Source organism: Lonchura striata, chromosome 13, assembly GCF_050655825.1.
Source record: "Lonchura striata isolate lonStrDom1 chromosome 13, ASM5065582v1, whole genome shotgun sequence".
NCBI classification, from domain to species: Eukaryota; Metazoa; Chordata; class Aves; order Passeriformes; family Estrildidae; genus Lonchura; species Lonchura striata.
In genome coordinates, this window is record NC_140715.1 from 4,904,124 (window position 1) to 4,929,108 (window position 24,985).

Here is a 24,985-nt window from a genome sequence, read left to right on the forward strand (position 1 = left end):
TCCCCGCGGCGGCGGCGCTGCGCGTGCGCGGCGGGGCGCGGGCGGTGCGCAGGCGCGGCCTCGCCATGGCGGAGGAGGCGGCGGTGCGGGCTCAGGCGGAGACCGTGCGGAGGCTCAAACAGGACAAGGCCGATGCTGACGAGGTGCGGGGGCTCCGGGGGTCCCGGGAATGAGGTGCTGGGGCTCCGGTGTTCACGGGAGTGGGGTGCTGGGGGGGGCAGCAGTATGGCTGGGAGCGGCGGGGAATGAGAACTGGGGCGCCGGCTGTGTTGGGATGGGCAAGAGGGGCTTGGGGGAGCGGGGGGCACCGGGGCTGGGCTGGGCCGGGCGGTGGGTGAGAACTGGGGTTACTGGTGTAAAGTACTGGTGTACAGGTTACTGGGCTGGGGCTGGCGGCTTTGGGAAAAGAGGGGTTGGAAAGGATGGGAGTGCAGGGCTGGGAAGTGGAAGGGCTGAGGGTGCAGGGGAGACTCCTGGTGGGAGCCGGTGATAGCAGTGTTAGACTGAAGGGGAGGATGTTTGGGAGGAACTGCTGGAAACCGCTGGGGCGTGTAACAGCTGCTGGTGGTGGGGATAGGAATGGGGAGATAGCTGTGGATGGTAATGGAGGTCGTGGGAGCCGGGGAATGGTGGGGGTGTTTGCGTTGTTGAGATAGGGGTGCTTGATGAAAAGTGGGAAGGGCTGGAGAGCAGCAGAGAACTTCCCTCTGGTTGCTGAGAAACTGGGAATAGTGGGTGTATTGAGGTTGTGGAGTCCAGGTGCACTGGGAATACTGTGGTTGAAGGTACTGGGGAAGGCAGTGGGCTGGGCCTGCTGGGTGGTCTTATCCCCAGCTCCCTCCTTGCTCCATCCCCAGATTGCAAAGGAAGTGGCAAAGCTGCTCGAGATGAAGGCACAGCTGGGGACAGATGAGGGGAAACAAAAGTTTGTGCTGAAGACCCCGAAGGTAACTCCTGTCTCCTGTGCCCTCTGTATGCATGTTTCCCCCCTCCCCCCAGACACACAGCCAGCAGCCCCTACATATCTGTGAGCCAAAGTCCAGCATGGCCACACCTGCCTTTGTTCAAATTTCTGTTTCCACTTTCATTTTTAGCAGCAAGCGGGGGGAGGGATGAAGACATTTCCCGATAGCATTCAACTCAGATACTCACTGCCTTAGAGGCTTCTGGGTGCTTCTGTGACATTCCAACCACTGCTGGTGTGGTCAGGAATTTCCCTTCTAATCAAGCTTTATTGTAGCTGCCCAGTGTGATAGGGTTCATACCTGCCCTTAGTCTGAGGGGCTCATTTACTGAACAGGTCTGGCCAGCTGCTGGAATTTCTGTGTCCTCTTGTGGAAGGATCCTGCCTTTACAAGCAGTTTTTCAGCCTCCAGGCCCCTAAGAATAGTGTCCATAATGCAATTTCTGCTGAAATACTTTGTAACCTGAATATTTCATCACTGGCAGTTGATAGGAGACCACCTGCTTCCATGCTGTGGTGTGAAGACAGTTAGGAATCTGTTCATAAACAAACCAGGCTGTGGTGATGCCACTGACATAAAAAAATATAGACACATGGAGTGGTTTGGGTTGGAAAGACCTTAAAGCTCATCTCATTTCACCCCCTGCCATGGGCTGAGACACCTTCCACTATCCCAGGCTGCTCCAAGCCCCATCCAGCCTGGTCTGGGATGCTGCCAGGGATGGGGCTTCCCAGCTTCTCTGGGCAACTTGACAGGGAAGAATTTATTCCCAATATTTAAAAGTCTCAAAACTGTCTCTTTGTTAATTTCCTTTATGATAAGTTTTGTTGAATGTAATTGTGGTGTAATGCCTGAAAAGTGGAAGGGTATTTCACTGTTTAAAAGTGTGGAGAAGGGGAGTTCGCAGCCCTGTTGAGTGCCAGAGAAACTCAGTTGAGTTTCCAGCCCATCTCAGGCTTCTCAATGGCAGCTGAAGGCCATCTGAGTGATCTGTGGGTGGGAGTGCTTCCTCATGTCTAACTGATTTTATAAAGTGGAAGTTAGAGGTCTAGCTAATAACAATGATTTTTATGTTACTGAGAGCATAAAGGTGGTAATTGAAATAATTCAGTGGTCCTTGACACCAAAGAAATGCAAAGGGTGCATGGCCCTGTGAATTGTAGACAGACATTTCACAAGCATTGCATTTTGAAAGATGATTTTTCTCTGTGTTTGGAAATTGCAGAGCTGATGGTTGTTGCACAGTTTCAGAGCATGTCTGTCCTCTGTTTCCACCTTTGGGGTGGCTCACTGGGCAGGGATCTGGCTAATAGTTCTGCATCAGAGCTGAGGACAGGTCCTGGTTGCACTGTCAGGCTCAAAAGCACTGAACTCTGACTGCTGGATCTGTTTTATCTCCTTGTTTCCTGTACTGTGAAACTCCTGACTTAGGTTTTGCTCTGGCAGACTGTCTGAGCTATGTCCTGATGTTTTCCAACGTTTTTAGTGCTGTTTTCCAATATCTGGTGTCTGGACCCGTCTCTCTGGCTTTGTTAGGAATATGGCACCTTCTTCATATTGCCTCTGGCATCTTTCTCATGTCATGCCTCTAACCCAAAGTGTCCTTTGCTCTTTTTCTTCCCTCATCCCAGGGCACGCGGGATTTTGGCCCCAAGGAAATGGCCATCCGTGAGAGGGCCTTCAAAGCCATCATCTCGTGCTTCAAGCGCCACGGGGCCGAAGTCATCGACACGCCGGTGTTCGAGCTGAAGGTGGGTGAGGACACAGCAGGTTGGCTCAGCTGCTGAGGATCCTGCAGCTCAAAGTGTTGAGGGTTGAGCTTCCTTCTTCCCTTCCTAGGCATTCTCCCTTTCTCTCCTTGTTTTCTGTGTGCTCTAGGGATGATCCCCTGTCACTGAAGATGCTGTTTGTTCGTGTGTTGTTTTGTTGTAGGAGACACTGACAGGGAAATACGGTGAAGACTCGAAGCTCATCTATGATCTGAAGGATCAGGGAGGAGAGCTGCTTTCCCTACGCTATGACCTGACAGTATCCTGCCACAGCTGGTGCTGGGGGGCCTTTGCAGTCCTCCTTTTGGGAGGAGTTACTGTCCTGAGGGGGAGGAGGGACCCCAAACTGACCGGGAGAGCATGAGCAGGCAGTGTGGTTCAGTGGGTGCAGAACCCTTGCTCAGTTATTTACTGTGCATTGCTTCTGTTTGGTGAAGAATCATGGAATATCCTGAGTTGGAAGTGACCCCAAGGATCATTAAGTCCAGCTTCTGACCCTGCACAGGACACTCCAAGTGCCTGAGAGCATTTTCCAAATGCTCTTTGAGGTCTGGTGCCATGACCACTTCCTTGGGGAGCCTGTGCCCATGCCAACAACCCTCTGTGGGAAGAACCTTTTCCTGACATCCAGCCTGACCCTCCCCTGACACAGCTTCACTCCCCATGTGTATGGAAGTACAGAAGATTGATACGGAGTGTTGGAATGTTGTTTCTCCCAAGCAGGGTTCCCAGAGCAGACTGCTGCAGTGCACAGCCCATGTGACACTGAGATCCAGCCTAAGGTGGTGCTGAAGGGACACTTGGAGGCAGCGTGTGGAGACCTTGGGGAGCTGTGATGAGTCCAGCTGTCTCTCAGCAGTTCCTTTGCCCCCAGGGCACTGGTGGGAGACAGTGAGGACCCAGCACTGCCTGTGACTGATACCTGGGGGGAATGATCCCTCCTTGTTGCCATCCTTAACTCTGTCTCAGGTGCCCTTTGCTCGCTATCTGGCCATGAACAAGATCACCAACATCAAGCGCTACCACATTGCCAAGGTGTACAGGAGGGACAACCCGGCCATGACCAGGGGCCGCTACCGCGAGTTCTACCAGTGTGTGAGTTTGGCTGTGGGCAAGGACCCTGCTGGGACAGGCTGTGGGCTGGGCAGCACCTGTGGACTGTCAAAGTAACACCTGTGTTACCCTTCCCTGTGCCTGTGGAAAGCTCTGAAAGATCCACTAATCTCCATAGTGTGTTCTTGTGAGTGTGAAAAACAACTGGAGAGTGGGAGAGTGGGTGTGACAGGTGTGACACGGTGCTGGAGCTTTGTCATAGAGCCCCCAGGTATCACCTCCTTTGCACTGCATGGGAGGGCAGCTCCTTGCTCCGTCCCACAGTGCTTGCTGGATGGGTGGTGGGGAAGAATTTCCTTCTGATCCCAAATCTGGCAACAGTTCAGCTCTGAGTGTGTTAGCAGGACATACCAATCAGGCAAATCAGTAGCATACAGCACTTCCCTTCCATGTTTAGTCAATTTAATTTCAAAGGAGGGGAAAACCCAGAGGCCAAATTACAGAACAAGTAACAAAGCAATTTCCTTCGTGGCTCTCTCATGGTAGCCCTAAGGAGCAGCTTTGCTCAGCTCTACTGACACAGTCCCCAGGGACTCATATTGCAAACAATTCCTTTTGTTTGAGAATATTCCTACTTCATTATACAACCCCTGGGAATACCTTCCAGCTTTGGCTTGGTGATTCCTGTTTCCAGATGACCTGGGGTCATTACCTGCTGTCTCATCTACTCCAAGATCTCACTCCTAGGATAGCTAGAAATGGTCTTCTAATATCCAGGCTAAATTTATTTGTACCTGATTGTTTCCTTACTCTCATTTAAAGAGTTCTGCTCTCAAAATAGTAGCTATCATCCCTTGATATGTATTCTTCCCCTTTCCCAGGTAAACATTTGGGAAATGTTTAGAGAAATCTTCCCCTTCTTAGACCATATAAATCAAGCTCTGTTACCTTTGTTACCTTGGATATATTTTCATTCTTTTCTCAGCCAAGACCTTTTCCTGCAGCTTTCTTCAATATTATTCACTAGCCCCTGTTTTTTTTTAGTGACATTTAATCTGTGCCATTTACAGCGATATCAGCACTTTCCTGACTTCCTATACACTTCCTGTACTTCCTCACCCAACTTTCTCAGGGATTGCATCAGCCCTTTTTGCACTCAGCTGATGAGGAATTAACTATATGATCCCATCTCTTCCTCCAGTGCCCCAGTTTATTTTGAGACCTTGGTGAAGCCCTGTTGAAATATATCCACATAATGAAAATTATTCTTGAACCCACAATCTCACTGAATACTTTGCATTTGGGGATTCCTAAACAGAAGCTGAAGAAGCCTTGGGGACTCTCACCGCTCTCTGGAGCAGTGTTTGCTTCTCTCCACACTGAAGTCAAAGAATAAGGGCTCTCTTGTTGCTTCTGTGTTTTGTTTCTCTCTGAACACTGATATTGTTTCCAATCATGGGATACCAGCCTATTAAAGCATCTTGATGTTGGGCTTTGGTTCTTCTATGTGCTAGTTCATTTGGGGATCTCTGGTGGTGACCATTCAGGGTTCCTGATTGCTTTTTCTGTCTTAGGAATTGAAACTCTGGGTTTGCTTCTTTTGCCTTCCCTAATCATTAAGTTGATTGGCATGTGTATTAAAAATGCATCCTAAGAATCAAGGCGAAACATTCGGCATTTAAGTCATAGCAAACAAGAAGTAACCTTTATTCCTCTTTCTGGTTTCTTCGTTCTATTTATTTATTGCTGTCCCTCCTTTTTGTTGTTTTTTGAGGATCTTTGTTTCAGAGTGTCATACAGCAAATGCAGTGTACAAACTCTTTGAAATGCAGTGGACATGAGAGCACTGCTGCCTTCCATGGTGACACCTCCTGTCCCTTTTGGGTTTAATCTGTAAGGGTTAGTGGTGCCTCACATCCCAGTTCTGTTGGGTTTTGTATACAAACTACTGTTTCCAGCAGTTGAAGCTGGTTTTCTGCAGCTGTGCTGTGGTGCTGAATCACTCACTGCCTTTGCCTCTGCCCCCAGGACTTTGACATTGCCGGGCAGTTTGACCCGATGATTCCTGATGCCGAGTGCCTGAAGATCGTGCACGAGATCCTGAGTGACCTGCAGCTCGGGGACTTTGTCATCAAGGTGAGACTGGGTGGCTTCTCTGTGCCACTGTGCAGGGTCATTGCTCTGTGGTTTTACACAGTAGCACCTGCTCCCACTCTAAGGCCTGGCTCAGAGTTTGTCCCTCCTCTCTGCCTGGAAGCAAACGTGCTTCCCCTTGTTAAAGACTGGGCCTCCACTTGGGTTTGCTTTGAGCTGAGAATGACAGGAGTTTTCCTGAGGCTGCAGCTGACAGTGTTCTCCCCAGAACTAGCCACTGTCCCTTGCAACATTCCAGCAGCCAGCTAGAATGATAGAGTGGTCTGGGTTGGAAGGAACCTTAAATATAATCCACTTCCATTACCCTGCCATGGGCAGGATCACCTTCCACTATCCCAGCTTGCTCCAAGCCCTGTCCAGCCTGGTCCTGAACCCTTGCAGGAGTGGGGCAGTCATAGCTTCTCTGGACAACCTGTGCCAGTGCCTCACCACTTCTATAATAAAAAAAATTTCTTCCCAATATCTGTCTAGGCAGGTGATTGTCATATTCACTGCCTGCAGTAAAACAGGCTCTGGTCCAGTATTCCTGCCCTTATCCCAGCAGGGGCATCTTCTCAGTGTGTGGTGTTGCCTGCACACTCCTGCCTTTCCACCAAGTCCTTTTTGGAGCTGAAGCATTTTCTAGACCAAGAGTTGTGCCCTACTGTAGGCTGAGCTTGCTATTTGCTTCCAGACACCTCTGTTCCCTTGGGATGGCAGCAAGTGGTGCTCGATGTGTAGGTGAGGCAGGATGGGAAGGGTGCACAGGTGCAATAGAGCAGTGGGTAGGAGTGCTGGATGTGCAGGAGGGCAGTGGGATCTATGATGGACCTGGAGCTAGGCCATTCCTGGGCACTGCAGGCTGGATGTTGTGTTCCTGTTTCAGCCCCATGGAGCAGGGGCCAGGTACTTCCCCTTGAACCTCTCTGGGGTGAGATGAAGGAACTGGGTGTTTGGGCAGTGGTGAAAGTGCTGCCTTTGAGGATGAAGATGCTCCTGCAATGGGGAGCAACAGAATAACCTGCCTGTGATTATTCTTGTCTCCCACAAGGAACTTTTTGGTTCACGTTGATACTGGAGGATTCCAAAGTCCTGTGCAGTTAATATTTGTTTCTGACTAATTGTAGACATTCTCACTACCCATGGAACTATTGAATCCAGCTGAGTCTTTGGCCTTAATTGTGTACTCTTATAGAGCATAATTAAGCTATAGAATTCACTATACTGTAATTTAAAAAGTCCTGATTGAGGATTTAACATAATCAGATGTCCCTTTTCTCTTCTGCTGGTAGTGTAAGGTAATACTCTGAATTAATCTCCTTGGCTCTGGTCTGTTCCTGAGCTGTTTTTACATGTCCACATGAGGGGACTCATAGGCCCTGATTTTTTTTTTTTTTTCCCTCTCTGTTGAGTGGAGGTGTCCACGGCTGTAGAAGGAAATGCGATGGCTCTTCCTAGGCTTGGTAGATGTCAGTTGTGCTTTTTGGTCTGCTCTAGGAAGCTCAGCTCCCCAAGAATGGAAAACAGAAATTAAAAATAGCAAAGAAAAACCCCTTGACAGATGTCTCCTGTATTCTTTTCTATGCTTAAAACAGAGGAATGAAGCAGGACATGACTGAAGCATCTGCTTGAGTTTGTAATTCCTGATGTGCTGCTCCCTTTCCCCAGGTTAACGACCGGCGCATCCTTGATGGGATGTTTGCAGTTTGTGGGGTCCCAGACAGCAAATTCCGAACCATCTGCTCCAGCGTTGACAAACTGGATAAGGTATGGGCTGGGGCCCCAGGCTGTACCTGCTGCTGCTGGAGTCTCAGTGAATGAACCATGGTCCATGAGAATTGGCTGGAAAATGCTGATAAGCATCATGTTGTTCCTACCTTTCCCTGGAAGGGATACATGCAGTGCACAGCATTCACATAGGAAGAGTGGATCCTCTGTTTTGTTAGCCACTATCCCATGAGGTCCTGATAAAATGAAAGGTGGGAGGGGAAAATGGTTCTTCACAGAGGAGATTCAATATCTCAAATCTTCACCTGCTCAAGGTGTTGCTGCTTATGAACCAGGCTCATGAAAACCTGCACCAAATTAGGCTAGGGCATGTTAAGAACAGCAGCTTGTGTCTCTTCACATGTGGTCATGGTTCTTTGTTGAAGGGTGAGCTGTCTTTTCCTGTGGGGGGCTCATCAAGACAGTCAAATGAAGACAACTGGAGGAGGTCTCACTCACAGCCCTATTAGCAGAGATCCATTGCAGAGGCATGACCAGAGTTTGGGGTTTGGGGCTGTGTATGTGTGGAAAAGCAATGGGCAGGATGCATTTGGCTTTTTTCTGATGGGATCGTTTCCTTGTGGTTTATCTCAGTGCAGCTGGATGTGATCAAGACTCTGGTTGTCTGACTCATGGTCAGTGGGAAAATGGCAGCATATTATGCTTACATTGGGTTTTTTCCATTACCCAACCAATAGCTCACACCTTTCCAGGTGATTCCATGACCAGCAACACTTTCCTGAGTAGTATTTATGACTAAGTACCTAACCAGGGAAACCACAGCAGCAAGATGGGTCTCAGACTTGATGGTTATACAGTGCTGATACTTGATTCTGGCCAGAAATCTAACTACAGGTATTTTTATAAGGTTGAGATACAAACAGGCTGTGCAGTGGTACAAGAAATGGAGTTATGCATACCTGACTGTGCTCTGAGAGCTGCTACTTCTCTCATGCACTTTCTAACCATGATGATGGAATTCTGCCATGCAGAGGAGGGCCTGTGTCCCTGGTCCAGTGGCAGATGCTCTTCTCTCCCCTCACAGGTGCCCTGGGAAGAAGTGAGGAGTGAGATGGTGGCAGAGAAGGGGCTCTCTCCCGAGGCTGCGGATTGCATCGGGGAGTATGTCCAGCTCCACGGTGAGCACCATGGGGTCGTGCCCTTGGCCTTGTTCTGGGCTGGGGCTGGAAGGTGCAGGGCACACACCCGGCTGGCTGGGGCCACCGTGCCGGGTGCTGCTGCCCTGGCACAGCTGAGGCATGGCTGGTCCCCACAGGTGGGCTGGACCTGATCGAGCAGCTTCTGCAGGACCCAAAGCTATCCCAGAACAAGGTGGCCAAGGAAGGGCTGGGGGACATGAAGCTGCTGTTTGAGTACCTGACCCTATTTGGCATCATGGGGAAGGTGAGGAGGCGTGGGGGCAGGAGGGGCTGCTGCCCTGGCGGGCCCCGAGCAGGCGGTGACGGGGCCGCCCTTGTGCCCTGCAGATCTCCTTCGACCTGAGCCTGGCGCGGGGCCTGGACTATTACACGGGGGTGATCTTTGAGGCTGTGCTGCTGCAGCAGGAGAACGAGCACGTGGAGGAGCCGGTCAGCGTTGGCAGCGTGGCCGGGGGCGGCCGCTACGACGGGCTGGTGGGGATGTTTGATCCCAAGGGCCGGAAGGTGCCCTGTGTGGGGGTCAGCATTGGCATCGAGCGCATCTTCTCCATCCTGGAGCAGAGACTGGAGGTAGGTGCCTTTGGTGTTCAGCTCAGCATGGTTAATCCCCATCTCCAGCAGTGTTCCTTGTCCCAGCCTTTGGAGAAGCCAGCCAGGCCTCTGCTGTGCTCTGCATCACGAGTCAGAACCAGGATATAGCCTCCAATTCTCTGGCCTGGCAGATGGTGTCTGAGGCTGAAGACAAGACCCTTCTTCCCACAGCCCTCAGACATGGCTTCTGGGGGCACTTTAATCCTCAGCATGGGCAGGTACCTTAGTGTTCCCCTCTGCACTGGGCATCCACATGAGCCTACAACCTCCTTGGTGAGGCAGCATTGTTCTGCAAGGGAGGCAGCAGCCTCACACATTTTTGTCCTGCCTGTGGCATTACAGAGACCAGGCAGTTATCACATGTTACAGGGTAGGAACTGCAGTGCCTCTAAGGCTTTTCCAGATGTCTTTTTCCTCTTCCCTCTCATCAGAGTTGTACTGTTCTTCATCCAATGGGTGTTATATAGGTCTTTTTAAGCTCCCAAAATGGTCTACATGTTCCTCTCCCCCAGAAGTCTGGTGTTAGTTCTCTCTTGGCAGCCAGACACAACTGGACTTTGTTAATAGAAACTGAATAGAAAATAGAAACTGAATTCCTCCCCCACCACCTCCAGTTCTGGCCAGGTTTGTTACTTTGCAGGTGACCTTTTAAAGGTTTCTCCCTTCAGCAAGGCAGCAGGGAAATGCCACATGGAGTATCCAACGTCTGCCACAGGGGCTGGTGGAGCATTCAGCTTTCTGCTGTTTAACCCATAGTTAGAACATCAGCTGTAGAGCAGGCAGCTGCCTGTGTCCACCTTCTCCTGGGTGTGTTGCTTCTGAGCTGCTTGGAGCAGATGTTTAGGAGGCCTTTGGGTGTGGAGAAATTGGAGGGAGGCTGTGTTAAGCACGCATCATGGACAATTGATTCTTCTCTAGGATGGGATCTGTGGGATCTCTCTGACTCTTGAGTTAAGGCTGTTGATCCCTCTGAGCCCAGTCCTCTTCAGTAAAAGATGGATGGAGCTGAGTGTGACCCATCCTGCCCATAGGATCTCAGGTGTCTTAGTATGTCTGTGGCATCTTCTGGGTCCTGTCCCCTCTCTAGGCCTCTGAGGAAAAGATCAGGACGACGGAGACACAGGTGCTGGTGGCCTCTGCCCAGAAGAAGCTCCTTGAAGAGCGACTGAAGCTCATATCTGAACTGTGGGATGCTGGAATCAAGGTATGACTGGGTGATGGCAAAGTCAAGAGCTGCTTGGTTCACTCTGGGAATGGACCAGATCTGGCTTTGCTTTGGGAAGGAGTTACAGGGAGCAGGTGGGAGCAGACTGCCTTCCTGAATGGAGCCTTCCTCCTCTCAGTGTCCCAAATCATGGGCTCTCCAGGAAGGGCTGGGCAGCAGGACTTGGTTAGCCCTATAACTGCACTGCCTTGTTGAACCTGGTGCCCAGCCTTCTGTAGGAGTCCATCCTGTCCCCACCACACAACCTCACACTCACCAGACTGCCCCAGCAGTGCCTGGTGGAAGGGGTCCAGTCAAACATCCCAGTTTAATGATTTGTGCTCTGGCTTTCTCCCAGGCAGAGATGCTGTACAAGAAGAACCCCAAGCTGCTGAATCAGCTGCAGTACTGTGAGGAGACAGGCATCCCTCTTGTCGCCATTGTGGGTGAGCAGGAGCTCAAGGATGGAGTTGTCAAGCTGCGGATCGTGGCAACCAGGGAGGAGGTACGGCCCGTGGCATGGTGGGGTTGGCTATGTGACCCTTCAGCCCAGCTCAAACCAACCCTCCAGACCCACTGCTGTTTCCAGCAAGTTCTGTAACACCCCATATTCCAGTCCCTTGCCCCGTGCAGCTTCCTGGAGTCATGAAGTGCTGTTGTTTCCAGCTCTGGGGAGTTTCCTATAATGTGGTCTCCCTGAACTCCTCAGTTCGGGAGCCTGGAGCATGGAGGGGTGATTCAGTGGCACTCTTGGAATGAGTGAGACTGAACAGAAGTTGGTTAACCCTGAACTGCAGGGCTGCTCCATGCCCGTTACCTCAGGACAGATTCCCAAAACAGGCACTGGAATCAGTGCACAGGTCACTGGCTAAGATCACTGCATAGATCAGCAACTTAGGAACCAGTAGGAAAGTGTGAGAAGAACATCTTTCTCACAACTATTATGCAGGAGAGGGTTTATTGGGGTTGTTGCCATGTGCCTGCTCTTACAGGTTCAGCTCTGTGGCTGCTGCAGCCCACTTAATCCCTGTAGAGAGACAGGTGACACCTTGGTGTGACCCCCTGAGACACAGGGCCACGACTGGGGTGATGTGTCAAGCTGCTGGAGTTGTCTGAAACAACTTTTTGCTCTCCCCTGTGTAGGTCAATGTTCGCAGGGAGAGCCTGGTGGAGGAGATCAGGATACGAACGAGTCAGTGTTAACCCCTTCGGACACATCTGCTCCTTTGCGGGATTCCAGCTGACAGATCTCCTTCCATAAATGCCTTCACCAGACTATGCAGCAGTGGGTGGGGTGTCAGGGTGACTGAAAGCTGTATTTATTCTTATCTTAAGCACTTCCTTCCCCGGTGGGAGCCAAGAGGCTGCACTGACTCCTGTGCCATGCCCTGGCTCTTGAGAATGGTGCGGGAAAGATGTTGTGGAAGTGGCTCTGGCAGATGCTGGCCACACGTCTGCCACAGCGACCCATGGAGGAGCAAATCCCCGGGGGTTTTGGCTGCAGCTTCTTGTTCCAGTCACTTTGAATAACCATCCTGGCCCATCTCTCTGCCCTGGCTGCAGGGGCTGACCTTATCCCCAGCAAAATGTAATGGCACTGCTCCCAGAAACATAATAAATCTGTCTGTCCCCTGCTGTGACTCCTGTCTCTGCTTGCTGCTCGGGGCAGGGATTTGCTCACCTGCCTCGTTAAGCCGAAGCTGTTCTTTAAAGGTCATTGTGGATGTTTCTGTAGCCATAATGTTTCCTCCTCCCTCTGGATAGCCCTGGTGCTGCCAGGCCCTGTGACAGGTGCAGAGCCAAGCCCCCACAGCCCCGTGGGGCTCCACGAGCGACCTCCCCGTCAGGGTGTGACAGAACCCCCATCTGCTGGGGGTGGCTCAGGGTGCCCCCCAGACCCCTTCCCTGCTGAGCCACACATTCTGCCTGATGTCCCCAAAACAGGTCAGTTTTTAAACCTGTGGCTCCCTAAACAAGGGTGAGACATTAATAAAGAACAATACATCTTTTCTGTGCATAAAAGGACAAGACAGGGGAGTGGTAGGGAAAGCAAGGAAGAAAGGGCTAGGAAAAGGTAGAACAAGGAGGCAGAGGCAGAACGAGGGAAGGAAGGAAAATTAAGGCAAGGAAGGGATATACAAGGCCTCCCTTGTCAGACCTTGCCAACCCCTCCCTTGCCCCGTGCGCCCATGGGAGCTCCGTGGAGGTTCTGAGGGCGCCTTTGGCACGGCGCTGCGGCTGCCGCCGCACGGGCACCAGCGCGGCCCGCACAGCCAATCACAGCCGCAGGGCATGGCGGCCCGGCCAATAACAGCTGCAGGGCATGCCGGCTCGGCCAATCACAGCTACAGGGCATGCCCAGCCAATCACAGTCACAGAGTATGCCCAGCCCAGCCAATCCCGGCCCGCCTCCCGCCCCGCTCATCTCCCGGAGCTCTCCCCTCAGGCCCTGCCTCCGCCGCTCCGGGAGCCGGTCGCGCCTGCTCCCCGCCGTCCCCTCCTTCCCCGGGGAGAATTCCCAGCCGGGGCCCGAACGGGGAGCCCCCGCCGGCCCTTCCCGGGCTCCAGAAGCACCTGCCGCGGGCTGCCGCGGCGAGGCCACGGTTCCGCCGGCTCCCGCGGCGGCCCCTCAGGCGAACGGGGGGGCGGGCCCGGGCTAAGGGGCCGGAGCGGGCAGAGCTTGGCGGGACCGAGGCCGGATTGAAAGGGCGGCTGTGATTGGACGAGGCGGAGAAAGGCGGGCCGGGATTGGCGGGGCCGGGCCCTGCCTCCGCCCGGGTGGGCGGGGCTTGGAGTTTGTGGGGCGCGCCGCGGAATCGGGACGGGGCGGTGGGGCCGGAGGGCGAGGCCGGGAAGGGTCAGAGAAACCAGACACGGAGCAGGCTGGCAAGGGAAGGAAATCAAGGCATTGATGAAGGGAAGGGGAAGGGAAGGGAGTGGAGTGGTGAACAGGGCAAGTGAGAGCTTTGTAAGGCAAGGCAAGGGAGGAGAAGGCAGGTGAGGCAGGATCAATGGAGGGACAAGGTACATAAGGCAGTGTGAGGGGGTGGTTGAAAGGCGACGCAAGGCAGAGCACGGGAGCGGCACAGGCTCGGGGCAGAGGGCTGGAAAGCCGCCCTGTTGGAAAAGGCCCTGGGAGTGCTGGTTCACAGTGGCTGAGTGGCCAGAGTGTGCCCCAGAGGGTCAGGAGGCCAAGGGCAGCTGGCCTGTACCTGCTGTAGAGTGACCAGCAGGACCAGGCCAGTGACTTCCTCACTGTCCTGGGTCCAGTTCTGAGCCTGCCACGAGAAAGACTTTGGGGGGCTGTTGCATGTCCAGAGAAAGGAATGGAGCTGGGGAAGGGTCTGCAGAGTCAGTCCTCTGAGGAGCAGCTGAGGGAGCTGGGGGGGTTCAGATTGGAGAAAAAGAGACCTGGGGACCTTCTTGCTGTCTTCAGCTCCCTGAAAGGAGGGTGGAGATCAGACTCTTCTCCCAGGGAACACGGGACACGACAAGAGGAAATGGCCTCAAGCTGCACCAGGGGAGGTTCAGGTTGGACATCGGGAAGAATTTTTTCATGGAAAGGATGGATAAGCACTGGAACAGGCTGTCCAGGGCAGGGGTGAAATCATCATATCTGGAATTGTGCACAAAACAATTGGACCCAGTCCTCAGTGTTCCAGTCTGGTTGACAATGTGGTGATTGGTCACAGGTTGGACTCAATGGTTTTGGAGGTATTTTCAACCTTAATGCATGACAAAAAGAGTAAAGAAGAGCATTGAAAACTGCCTTTGCTGATCTTTTTAATTTAAAATGTTTAATTACATTTTTAGACATTCATTTCTATTTGCAATTACAGTTTTTGAAATGTTGTGCATGTCAGCATTGGGCTGCTGAAATAAAAGTTTCCAGCAGGGTTAAAACTGGGAGCACAGATAATAAGTATAAATTGAGCCTTTTTAGTAAATGAAGCATCTACTTTCATCATTAAAATGAAAAGAAACACAGATTTTTTTGTTGTTGTTGTTTGATGGCTCTGATAGTAACCAAAGAAAAAAGAACAAACCTAGTGCAATACAAAATATGAAACCATACAGTGATTTCAGACATTGCCTCAGTGGGCTGATTAACTGTTTGCAAGTGCTTAAACATGCAGAAATGTAGGTGATAATCTTTGTTTTACCTTAACAATAAGGCAAATGGAGCTTTCTCTTCATAAACTGCTGAATAGAAGTATATTGCATACCCTTCAACATAGAAAATTAAAATTAAATAGTGCTCTTATTAAAATGCTAAGTAATAACACCAGGCAGTAGTTCTTATCTGGTTTAAATGAAGACAAAAGATATTTCTGAAATGGAAGTTTGATGCTGATGCAACATTTCCCCTCCATATATTTATACAGCTTAAGATTTATTTGTTTCCTTGTGATGCTTTTTAGCATGTACCTCAAATCTTTACTCATCATAACTATTAGGTGGTGGAACTAATTAATAAGAGAGCACTTCTGCTGCAATGGAGGTCATTTAGATTTTAGTTTAAAGCAGTAAAAATATACCTACAACCTCTTGATATAATTTCACATCACTAGAAGTAATCCTGTGAATTAGCAAAGGAAAGCAGCCAGTTGGCACTGGTGATCCAGTGGCTAAAGAGCTGCAAAATTCTGAGTTATTTCTCCACTAATGATGTAGCTAAAGCTGTTTGGTGGCCTGAGGTGCTGGTTCTGGGAAGCATCAGAGCTGTCTCTAAGAAACTACATGAAGCCAAGAGCAGCATTTACTCTTACTAACACTCAACATTTTAGCAGCCCTGCTGATTTTAAGTTCCTTTGAGAAGTACTGGATCCTCGAATTAATTGTTTGTGTTCCAGAGTGTGTGCGCTTCAAACTGGCAGGGAATCGATTTCCTCATCCTCAGTCCCCACCCCCAGGCTTTCTGAGATGAATTAGGAGTGGGTGACAGCAAAATTTAAATGTGTTATCTGAGTGTGTGTGAAGCAGCTTGAGAAATCGAAACTATGGATACTTCTGCACTCTGTATTCTAAGAGAGGTGTGAAATGATCAGAGGATATTAACAGCATTTCTTAAAAAATCTTACAGAAGAGGCAGTGCTCCGGAGAACTCTGTGGGATATGGGATGGGACTGCATGTACCAATTAAATCCATGGTGCCAATAGCTCACAGCAGCTCTGCAAATCTGTGCTGTTTACAGGAGCCAGGCAGTAAAACAGGAAAGAAAAAAAAAAGGTTTATTGGAATTACAGTTTCAAATGTGATACCCTGGGATTTTTTTCTGCTTTTCAAAGCCTTGAATCCATAGACTTAGAGTGTTGACTTGGACCTGTCTTAATTCATCTTGTGGCCTCTCCCTTTCGTCTCTGCTTGACTTGCACAGCTGAGGTGGAAATAAGTGATGGTGGAAGCACAGAAACAGCTCAAACTGTGTTTTTTCTGCCAGGTGGGGTGTTGGGACAGGGATGTTTGATAACTGCAGATAACTGAATCTGAGCTGCATAGCATGATCTTGGCTTTCCAATAGCTGGGGGGAAGGTCGTGGAAAAGTATAAGTGTTACCTAACATTTAACTTGATTTCTTTTATGAGGAGTTTTCATAACCTGAAAGTTATTGATCTGTCACATCAGAAACCTCCTTCTCCAGAGTGAATGGAGACATGCACCAGAAAAATTACCTGATGAAAAGTGGATATTTTCTTTGAAGGGGATTCTGTCTTTTGTCTCAGGAGCAGTGCAGACAGAAACCTTGTATGTTTATCCCCTGGAAATATGGCATATACAAAAGATCTGGTTGGGAGTCAAGTTATCTATTTTGTTATCTTAGGTAAAACCGAGCTGGACCTGCTGAGATCTGAATCTGATTGCAGCTGTGGAGTGTTTTGATGACATGTAACGAGCCTCTTTAGGAGACTTTTGATCTGCAACTGACAGATCTGAGAACCCAGGAACCATGTGAGTGGATTTTCTCTTTTTGAGGGAAGTGTCAGAGGGGCTGAGAGATCCCTCTTATATTGTGAAGAAATCTAGCTGATGATTGTACTAGGAAGATAAAACTAAATCTTTTCAAGGAGAAGTCTTATTCCCCTTCTCCAGGATTTCACTATTCAGGGAAGAAGAATGTCACTGTACTTCTACTTCAGGCCCAAAGCAAAGCAAAACAAACAAAACCCAGATCTCTCACTGTTCAGGGCCAACACAATTATGAGTTGTAGAATTACAAGATGTCTCATATCTTTTCTTGGAAAGTATAATGGGTATAGGCTTTCCTTATCCTTATCCTTCCTTACACTTTCCTTGTCCTTTTCCTCTTGGGAACTACCAAAACCTTCCCGACTCTCATGCAGGCAGCTCTGAACAGGGAGCACCACTGCACAGAAGAAATATGATTTAATGAGGGTCTAGGACAGCCTGCAGTGCTGAAACATGCTGCTGAGGCTGGCAAGCATATCTGCCACTGCCTACACACCACCAGAACATTTTCTCTCTTTTCCTTCTGCCTTCCTATGCTTTTTCCTCCCCTGGTCCCTCCCTTTGCCCTTCCCATCAAACATCCCATATGTTTCATACAATCCATAGGTTCTGCTCTGTGCCATCCCCAAAGTCTCCTCCCTTGCTCTAAGTCTGATATCACCAGGGCCATCATCACCCTTAAGCTTCATGACATTGCCAGGAGAGAGTTGCCTTCACCTTGGTGGGCTTGGATGAGCAGAAGAGGAGTGGGCACAGTTTGTGTTGGGGTTGTTGCCTCTTTCAGATGAGCTGAGTGTGGTTTTTGAAAGTGCAATGTGTGTTGAGGTAAGGACAAGGAGAGATGTGCAGCAGAGGATACCAGAGCACTACCAGTCACCATAATAAACTTGTTCCTGGTAGGGGGAGCTCAATCCTGGAAACTGGAAAAGGTGGAAGTCTGGGAAAGCAGAAGTCAAGCTGAGACCTGGGACCCCTCAGACACATCTGAACACAGGGAGCCACGAGCTTCCCCTGCTCTGCTGTGTGGGGTTGGGTTGGCTTAGGCAAATAATGTCCCAAGGACACAGTGCTTGAATCAAGTGTTAGATATCTGATAGCTCTGGACAGATGCAGAAGAAAAAGGCTGTATCCAAAACAGCAGCCACCACCAGAAGACAGAAATTATTGTGGACAACTGCAAAACTGGGTTATGGAGTTGGTGTTGTTCTCAGGCCAGGTGAGCAAGATCAAAATGCATAAAGGAGAGGAGGGTGTCACAAAATCAGGGGCATGTTATCCTATGGAATGCATGAATGAGGCCAAGCAAAGAAACAGAGGAACCAAGCATGGAAAGTTAATTCTGCACGTCCAAAAACTGCTCTGAAGAAGAAAAGGTGGAGAGGCCATGAAGGACTGCCTGAACAAGCCACCTATAGCAACCCATCTTGGACTATTTAATCAGGCACCAGTAGCTTGGATGGACTTTTTCCTGAGCAGTACTCAAGGAGCTCCATGGGGAATTCAGGTGTACAACAAATGTCTCCAGAGCCTCTGTCCATGTGTCCTGATCATTAGCCAAGATAGAATGGAAAGAAGTCTCAAACTGGAGATGCAAATCTCTTGGCCCCTGGTGAGAGGGGGAAGGTAACCAGCACGGACATTTGGGCACCTTCAGCACTGGCTGGACACAAGGGGAGGGGAATGGGCAGACCTGGCCATGAATGGAGAGTGAACATGGGATAAGCGTGGGTGGAGAGGAATGATGCTGATCTGTGGGGACAGGGGAGGGAATGGAAAAACCCTAAGAGCAGATGGAGGGAAAGGGAACGAACCTGAGGGCGCAAGGGGCTGACCTGGCTCTAATGTCTATCGCACTCAGAAACCTTTCCAGTCCCCAAAGCCCCTTCCCTCCTCAGGATCCCACCTTCTGCCCCGAGACACACCGCAAGGGCCCCAGACATCCCCGCCCCTTCCCCAGCTCCGTCCGGGCGATCCCCCGCGCCCCCCCGGCTCCCTCCAGCCCCCGCCCCCGGCCCGCCCCGGGCCCGCCCCTCCCGCCGCAGCCGCCGCGGGTCCGGGCCTGGGCAGGCGGCGGCGGGGGCGCCGCGCCGGGCGGGCGGCGGGGCCATGCTGGGCAAGGACTACATGCTGGCCATCGTCCTGGTCAACTGCGACGGTCAGCGCGGCGGGCAGGGCGGGCACGGGCACAGCCTGCGGGGTCAGGGGCGGGTTGCAGGACCGGGGATGAGTAGTGGGATCGGTGCCGGATTGCGGAGCCGGTGCCGGGTTGCGGGGCCGGTGCCGGGTTGCGGGCCGGGGTCGGGTTGCGGGCCGGGGTCGGGTTGCGGGGCCGATGTCGAGTTGCGGAGCCGAGCCCCGAGGGTGGGAGCGGCGGCCGCGCCCGGCACTGTCCGCGGTGCTGATCGGGGCCCGCGGCGTCCGGCCCGGCCCGGCCGCTCCCGGCCCCGCCAAGGTCGCCGGGAGCCCCCCCGCTTCAGGGGCACCTCCATATCCAGGTGTCCCCACCCCCGGAGCCCCCTCCCTCCCAGCCCCGGGACCGCGCCCGGCCCCGCAGCCCGGCCGGTCGGAGCGCGCCGCCCCCGCGGGCCGGGCTCGCTCCGGCCGTGCTGCGCCACGGGCTCGAGTCGGTGTCCGCGCAGGGCTGGGGGTGCGGGGGCCACGGCTACGGCACCCTCCGGCTGCAGCCCCCGGGGCGCAATCCCCTGCTGGCCCCCGGCGTCTGTCCCGGCCCCTTTCCCGGCCGAGGGCAGGGAACACTGGGCTGCCGGCCGCGGGCCACGGCTGAGCCTGGGTGCCCCGCAGGATTCCCGGCCTGGCAGGCCCAGGCTGCCCCTGCCCTCTGTGCCCTGCCGGGGTTCCACTGTGCCCCCGGGAGCCAGCGAGGCAGTTCCCTGCACTGGGGTCTGTCCCTGCTGCAGCCTTGCTGGCATCGTGCCATGTTCCCTCGCCAGGCTCCTCTCTCAGCCCATGCACCCAGCCACCCACCCAGAGGTCACCGCAGGACCCTTCTACTGCTGGGCAAAGCTGTTGGCTCCTCAGGGCAACTGGGGGGATCTTTCTCCCCACCCCGTATCTCACACACTCCCTCTCTGTACAGACAACCTCTGGAGCGACCAGAGCCTGGAGACAGACCCTGACCTCCCTGCAGGCTGGAGGAAAATCTGTGATTCCCTGGGTACCTATTACTGGCATGTGCCAACGGGCACAACACAGTGGCAGCACCCTGCACGCAGCACTGGCCCAGGAGGACACACGGATGCTGATGGAGAGGAGACACTCCAGGGAAGGGTAGGGAATGTGGGCAGGGTTGTGAGGGCTGGTGCTGGATTCCACCCTATGCAGAATCCTGCTGAAGGGCCCTCTGGGCATGACTGGTCCAGCCTTCCCTTGGAGCACCCTGTCTGTGTGGGGTTAAGCCCTTCAAAAGGCTCCAGCAGGCTCCATCCTGGCGCTCATCCTAGTTGTACTCATCTTGACTACCCAACACGCTCACAAGCTTGTTTCAGTGCTGGAAGGAAGGGCTCCTACCTGGTGCCTCCTGACTGCCTCTCTTGCAGCTGTCACCCCTTTCCTCTTCCCTCCCAGGAATGTCAGGGCTCTGCAGCAAAGCACTCGGCAAAGGACCGGCCCATTCCCAGCCCCATGGCTTCGCTGTCCCGGAGGTAGGGCTATCCTTGTGCTTTGCTGGCTTGTTTGCGGGGTGCCATTGATCCCTGAGCAGCGCTGGGTGCTGGGCCCTGGTGCTCCCATGTGCTGAAACCAGCAGGACCATGCTGGGCACCCCCATGGGATGCATCCCAGATGGTGACATGGGGGTCTGCTGGTTCCAGGGCATCCTGATGCTTCCCTGGGTGCTCCAGGAGCACACAGAGGGAGCTTCCCCTCACTACCCCATCCCTCTGCAGGCACTCACTGTCCTGGCATGGAGATGAGTTCCAGCACAGCGCAGAGCCCGGCTCCAAGGTACCGCACCCGCCAGCTTCACTGCCGCATCGTGGGCTGTGCTGGCAGAAGAGGAGGAGGGTGGCAGCTGGCAGGGACGTGGATGGGAGCCAGAGCAGGGGTGACCACTCTGGCACGGTGAGGCGTGCGGGATGGAGGTGGCTGTGCCAGTGGCACTGAAGCCCCCCGTGTCTCTGCCCAGTGCTTTGCTGTGCGCTCTCTGGGCTGGGTGGAGATCCCCGAGGAGGACCTGGCACCTGGCAAGAGCAGCATCGCCGTCAACAACTGCATCCAGCAGCTCTCCAACAGCAAGGGCCAGGGCTCTGCGGAGAACCAGGGCGAGGTAAGAGCCTGGGATGGTGCTGCCAGGCAGGGTCCCACCTCGGGGCCGCTGTTGCTGAGGCTGGACCAGGCTGGAGGGGAGCAGTTGGTAGAGTCAATTCTCTACACAGCACATCTATCCAATGGTCCCAGGTGTAGAGCAGGTGGGTCTGACAGGGCAGTTCCCTGGGAACAGTGCCAGGGTGCCTGGGTGGTCTCCACACAAGGGAATGGTAGCTGGGAAGGGCAAGGGAGGAACAGAGCTGACCCCACAGTTGGGGCAGAGCAGGCTGGTGGGGAAGGGGTTCGCCTACACAGGGGCTGGGTGCTGGGGATGCCCAGGCTGTCTGCCAGGCTGAGGGAACCACTGCCCCTCTGCAGGGCCAGGACCTAGTGATGATTCTGAAGAAGGACACCATGAGCCTGGTGGACCCCCTCGACCGCAGCCTCATCCACCGCCAGCCCATCCTCAACATCCGTGTCTGGGGTGTTGGCTGCAACAACGGCAGGTGCCAGGGGCGAGGGCAGAGCTAGGGGCCAGGGGGGTGGCTCTGCCCACCCCAGCAGTGACCTGTCCCCTCTCCTCCCTCCCGACTGCCACCACGGCTGCAGGGACAGGTAAGGGGGCACAGGGCTGGGGGGCAGTACAGGCAGGGGGCTGCCTCTGCCGGGGTCTCACTGGCTTGCTCACGGCCTTGCAGAGACTTTGCCTTCGTGGCCAGTGACAAGGACACCTGCGTCCTCAAGTGTCACGTCTTCCACTGCAATGTGCCTGCCAAGGGCATCGCCAAGGCTCTGCATGAGATGTGCTCCAAGGTGGGACGCAGGGGCCCTGGAGGGTGTGAGCATGGCCGGGGATCTCGGGGGTGAGGGGAGGCTCCGGGATCCCCGTCTCTTGCAGATCGTGGCCGAGCGAGCTGTAGCGAGCAGCAGGCTGCCCCACGCCGCCACGCTGGAGCCGATCTCTGCCGAGGACCTGCCACTGCAAGGTACCGTCCCCCAGCGCTGCCGGCTGCTCCCCCTGCCCACAGTTCGCCTTCGAGCCAGAGCCCTCCGGCTTGTCCGGCTGCTCCTCCGGGGTCCTTGGGGATGGGGGCGACACAGCCGGGAGCACAGGGGTAGCCCCACCTCTCCCGTCCTGGCAGTGGATATCCTAGAAGCCGTGAGGCAGTCGATGCAGACCTACGAGGCGCTGTACATCGGCAGCCTGCCCGTGCCCAGGGCCATGGGTAAGCGCCGCTGCCCCTCCGCAGCTGGGGACGCCCAAGAAGCGCCCCCGTGCCGCGGGGCGGCCGGGCAGCCGTGCCCTGGCACCGAGCGGCTTCTGCCCGCACCACGCCCGCAGCCGGGGCCGATGGGCTGGGGTGTCCCTCTCCCTAGGGATGGATGTGTTGAACGAGGCCATCGAGAAGCTGACGAGGCGCCCCGGGCGGGAGAACTGGACGCCCTCCCTCATCTACGTGTCCGACACGGCCATGAGGGTGCAGCCGGCGCAGGTGGGGAGGGCGCAGGGGGCTGCGGCCGGAGCGGGCACGGCGCTGCCGCCGGCAGAGCGGTCCCGGGGGGCGGCAGGGCTGCCCGGGCGGCGGCCAGGGGTGGATGGGCCCGCGGGGTCCCCGCAGGAGCCCGAGGAGGCGGCGCACATCTGGGAGTGCCAGGTGCGGTACGTGACCTTCCTGGGGGTGGGCCGGGACGCGCACACCTTCGCGCTCATCGTGGACACGGGGCGACGCTTCCAGTGCGCGGCCTTCTGGTGCGAGCCCGACGCCGGCACCATCTCGGAGGCAGTGCAGGCCGCCTGCATGGTGAGCACGGCGGCACCGCGGCTGGGCACGCCCGGCCCGGGGAGCCCGGGAGTGACCCGGTGCCGTGTCCCCCGCGCCGCCTCTCGTGTCCCCGCAGGTGCAGTACCAGAAGTGCCTCGTGGCCGCCGCACCGGGGGCGAAGGCGAAGAGCGCGGCGGGCCGGGGCCGGGCCGGGCCGGCGGCCGCGGGGGACGCTGCCCGCGGGGCGGCCAAGGCGGGGGGGGGCGGCGGCGCGGCGGGGGCCGGGGCCCGCAAGCGGGGACTCTTCTCCTTCCTGGAGGTGTTCCGCCTCCGGCGGGCCCTCCTGCACAGCCCGTAGCGGGCGGGGCCGGCCCGGGGCCGGGGCCGGAGCCGGCGGGAAGGGAAGGAGCCCCCGGCCCCGGCCCCGAGCGCGGCCCCCGGCGGGGCGGGGTCAGGCCCGGCCCCGCCCCTCCCGCCCGTCCCCGCCCCGCGGGCCGGAAGGGGCGGGCCCGGGCGTGACGTGGCGGGATGGCGGAGTCCTACGTGAAGCCGGGTGAGGGGGCGCGGGGCGCGCGCGGCACTTCCGGTGCGGGGGGTCCCGGTCCCGGGACGCCGCGGGGCCGCCCGCGGGGAGCGGGGGTCCGCGTGTGGGGGGACGCCGGGGCCGTGCCGGGTGGGACGTGCCGGGGGGGTCCCGCCCGGCGGGGGGGCTCCTCGGCCTCCTCCGGTCTCACGGCGCCCTTCGCTGCTGCAGGGAACCAGGAGCGCGGCTGGAACGACCCCCCCCAGTTCTCGTACGGGCTGCAGGCGCAAGCCGGGGGCTCCCGCCGGACCCCGCTCACCCGCCGGGCCGCCGCCCCGCCCGCGGGAGCGCCCCCAGGTCAGCACCGCGGAGCCCCCGCCGCCCCTCGCCCTGCGCGCCCGGGCCCGGCGGAGCCCCGGGGGCCGGGACGCCGCGGCCCCGCTCCCGCGGCGCTGGCGGCAGCGCAGCCGGGGCCCGGTGCCAGCCGGGTCCGGGCTGACGGGCTCGGCGCCTCTGCCCCGCAGGTGCTCCCCCGGGCCCGCCCGGCGCCCCCGCCGGCCCCGCGGCGCCGCCGCCCCGGGCGCTGGGGCCGCCCCCGCAGGGCTCTGCCGGCGCTGCCCCGCGGGCCGAGGCCCGGCCGGGCGCGGCGTGCCCGGAGCAGGAGGAGTGCAGCGTGTCCGCCGACACCGTCCTCGCCCCGCTGCGGGCGGCCCTGGACGCCTGCCGGGCCACGGTGCAGGTGAGGCTGCGGCTCCGCGGTGCCGAAGGGACGGGCCGGGGCAGCCAGGCAGGGGCTGCCGCTTTACAGGAGACCTGAGTGGGGGAGAGAGCCGCCCCTGCCCCGGGGCTCCCCAGAGCTGGTGGGGGCACATCCCCCTCACTCCCAGCTCACCTCTGCTTCCAGAAACAAGTGTGCAATGACATCGGGCGGCGGCTGACAGTGCTGGAGGACGCGTGGGCTCAGGGGAAGCTGTCGGCACCAGTGAGGAAGAGGATGAGCCTCCTGGTGCAAGGTAAGGGCTGAAGGGGGCTGCAGGCGCAGCAGCAGCCCGCCCTGGGGCAGAGGCACCCGCGGGACGGTGGATCCCGCACCCCTGACGGGGCCCCCTGTCCCAGCAGAGCTTCAGCAGCAGCACTGGGATGCAGCTGATGAGATCCACCGCTCGCTTATGGTGGACCATGTGAACGAGGTGAGCCAGTGGATGGTGGGCGTCAAGCGCCTCATCGCTGAGACGCGGGAGCTGCCCACGGCAGAGACGGACGGCAGCGCTGACACCGAGCCCGCCACCGAGCCGGAGCAGGAGGAGCCCTGACACCAGGGACGGGGCTGTGGACTGTGAGCGGGGCAGCCCCTGCCCAGGGCCGCCGGCAGGAACAGGGCCCCTGCTGCTGGAGGGAGTCTGGGCACCCCCTCTGCCTCCCAATCCTCATCCAGGAGAAGGGGATTTTAATCATTGCGACATTTTAGTGGCGATTCATTATGTTTAATAAACAGCACCGACCTGCCCCCTCCCACAGTCTCCGTGAGGATTCTGGCACTGACAAGGTGACAGGGTCAGCAGGAGATGGGATTGCTGGGTGAGGCTGTGGCTGCTTCATCAGGCTTGGCCATGGCAAGGGAAGAATTCAGCATCTGGCTGGAGCAGACAGTACTGTGTGTCCCTGCTGCACTGGCTGGCAAAGCTCGGCAGGAGGGGTCTAGGCTGGCTGCAGAGGCCGATGTGCCAACAGCCTGGCATGACCAGGGTTTGTGCTGCAGCCACAGCCCTGGCTCCCATCTGGGCTCCTGCTGTCCTGGCACAGCTCAGAGCTGTGTCTGAAAC

At 55.7% G+C, this 24,985-nt stretch overlaps 3 protein-coding genes across 4 annotated transcripts; all 3 read left to right on the forward strand.

The window, feature by feature from the left end:
• The first annotated feature begins 50 nt into the window (after nt 1-50).
• On the forward strand, nt 51-12,276 carry LOC146766151 (histidine--tRNA ligase, cytoplasmic). Its single transcript, XM_085590965.1, has 13 exons — nt 51-143; nt 858-947; nt 2,597-2,716; nt 2,898-2,993; nt 3,704-3,829; nt 5,816-5,923; nt 7,589-7,687; nt 8,733-8,826; nt 8,964-9,091; nt 9,175-9,417; nt 10,526-10,642; nt 11,001-11,147; nt 11,786-12,276. The coding sequence occupies exons 1-13, from the start codon at nt 66-68 to the stop codon at nt 11,843-11,845; spliced, it is 1,506 nt and encodes a 501-aa protein (XP_085447091.1). The 5' UTR covers nt 51-65; the 3' UTR covers nt 11,846-12,276.
• Nucleotides 12,277-18,607: 6,331 nt separating this feature from the next.
• APBB3 (amyloid beta precursor protein binding family B member 3) lies at nt 18,608-23,020 on the forward strand. 2 transcript variants are annotated; one of them, XM_085590972.1, is made up of 12 exons: nt 18,608-18,765; nt 19,708-19,898; nt 20,196-20,272; nt 20,516-20,573; nt 20,755-20,895; nt 21,255-21,382; nt 21,486-21,491; nt 21,575-21,689; nt 21,775-21,862; nt 22,019-22,102; nt 22,254-22,678; nt 22,776-23,020. In XM_085590972.1, the coding sequence occupies exons 1-12, from the start codon at nt 18,717-18,719 to the stop codon at nt 22,995-22,997; spliced, it is 1,584 nt and encodes a 527-aa protein (XP_085447098.1). In that variant the 5' UTR covers nt 18,608-18,716; the 3' UTR covers nt 22,998-23,020. The 2 variants fall into 2 exon arrangements, with proteins under 2 accessions (XP_085447098.1, XP_085447097.1); XM_085590971.1 differs by lacking the exon at nt 21,486-21,491 and having other exon boundaries at nt 22,254-22,369; nt 22,496-22,678.
• A 32-nt stretch (nt 23,021-23,052) lies between these two features.
• SRA1 (steroid receptor RNA activator 1) lies at nt 23,053-24,674 on the forward strand. Its single transcript, XM_085590969.1, has 5 exons — nt 23,053-23,192; nt 23,394-23,519; nt 23,687-23,901; nt 24,067-24,175; nt 24,282-24,674. The coding sequence occupies exons 1-5, from the start codon at nt 23,168-23,170 to the stop codon at nt 24,473-24,475; spliced, it is 669 nt and encodes a 222-aa protein (XP_085447095.1). The 5' UTR covers nt 23,053-23,167; the 3' UTR covers nt 24,476-24,674.
• Nucleotides 24,675-24,985: the final 311 nt, after the last annotated feature.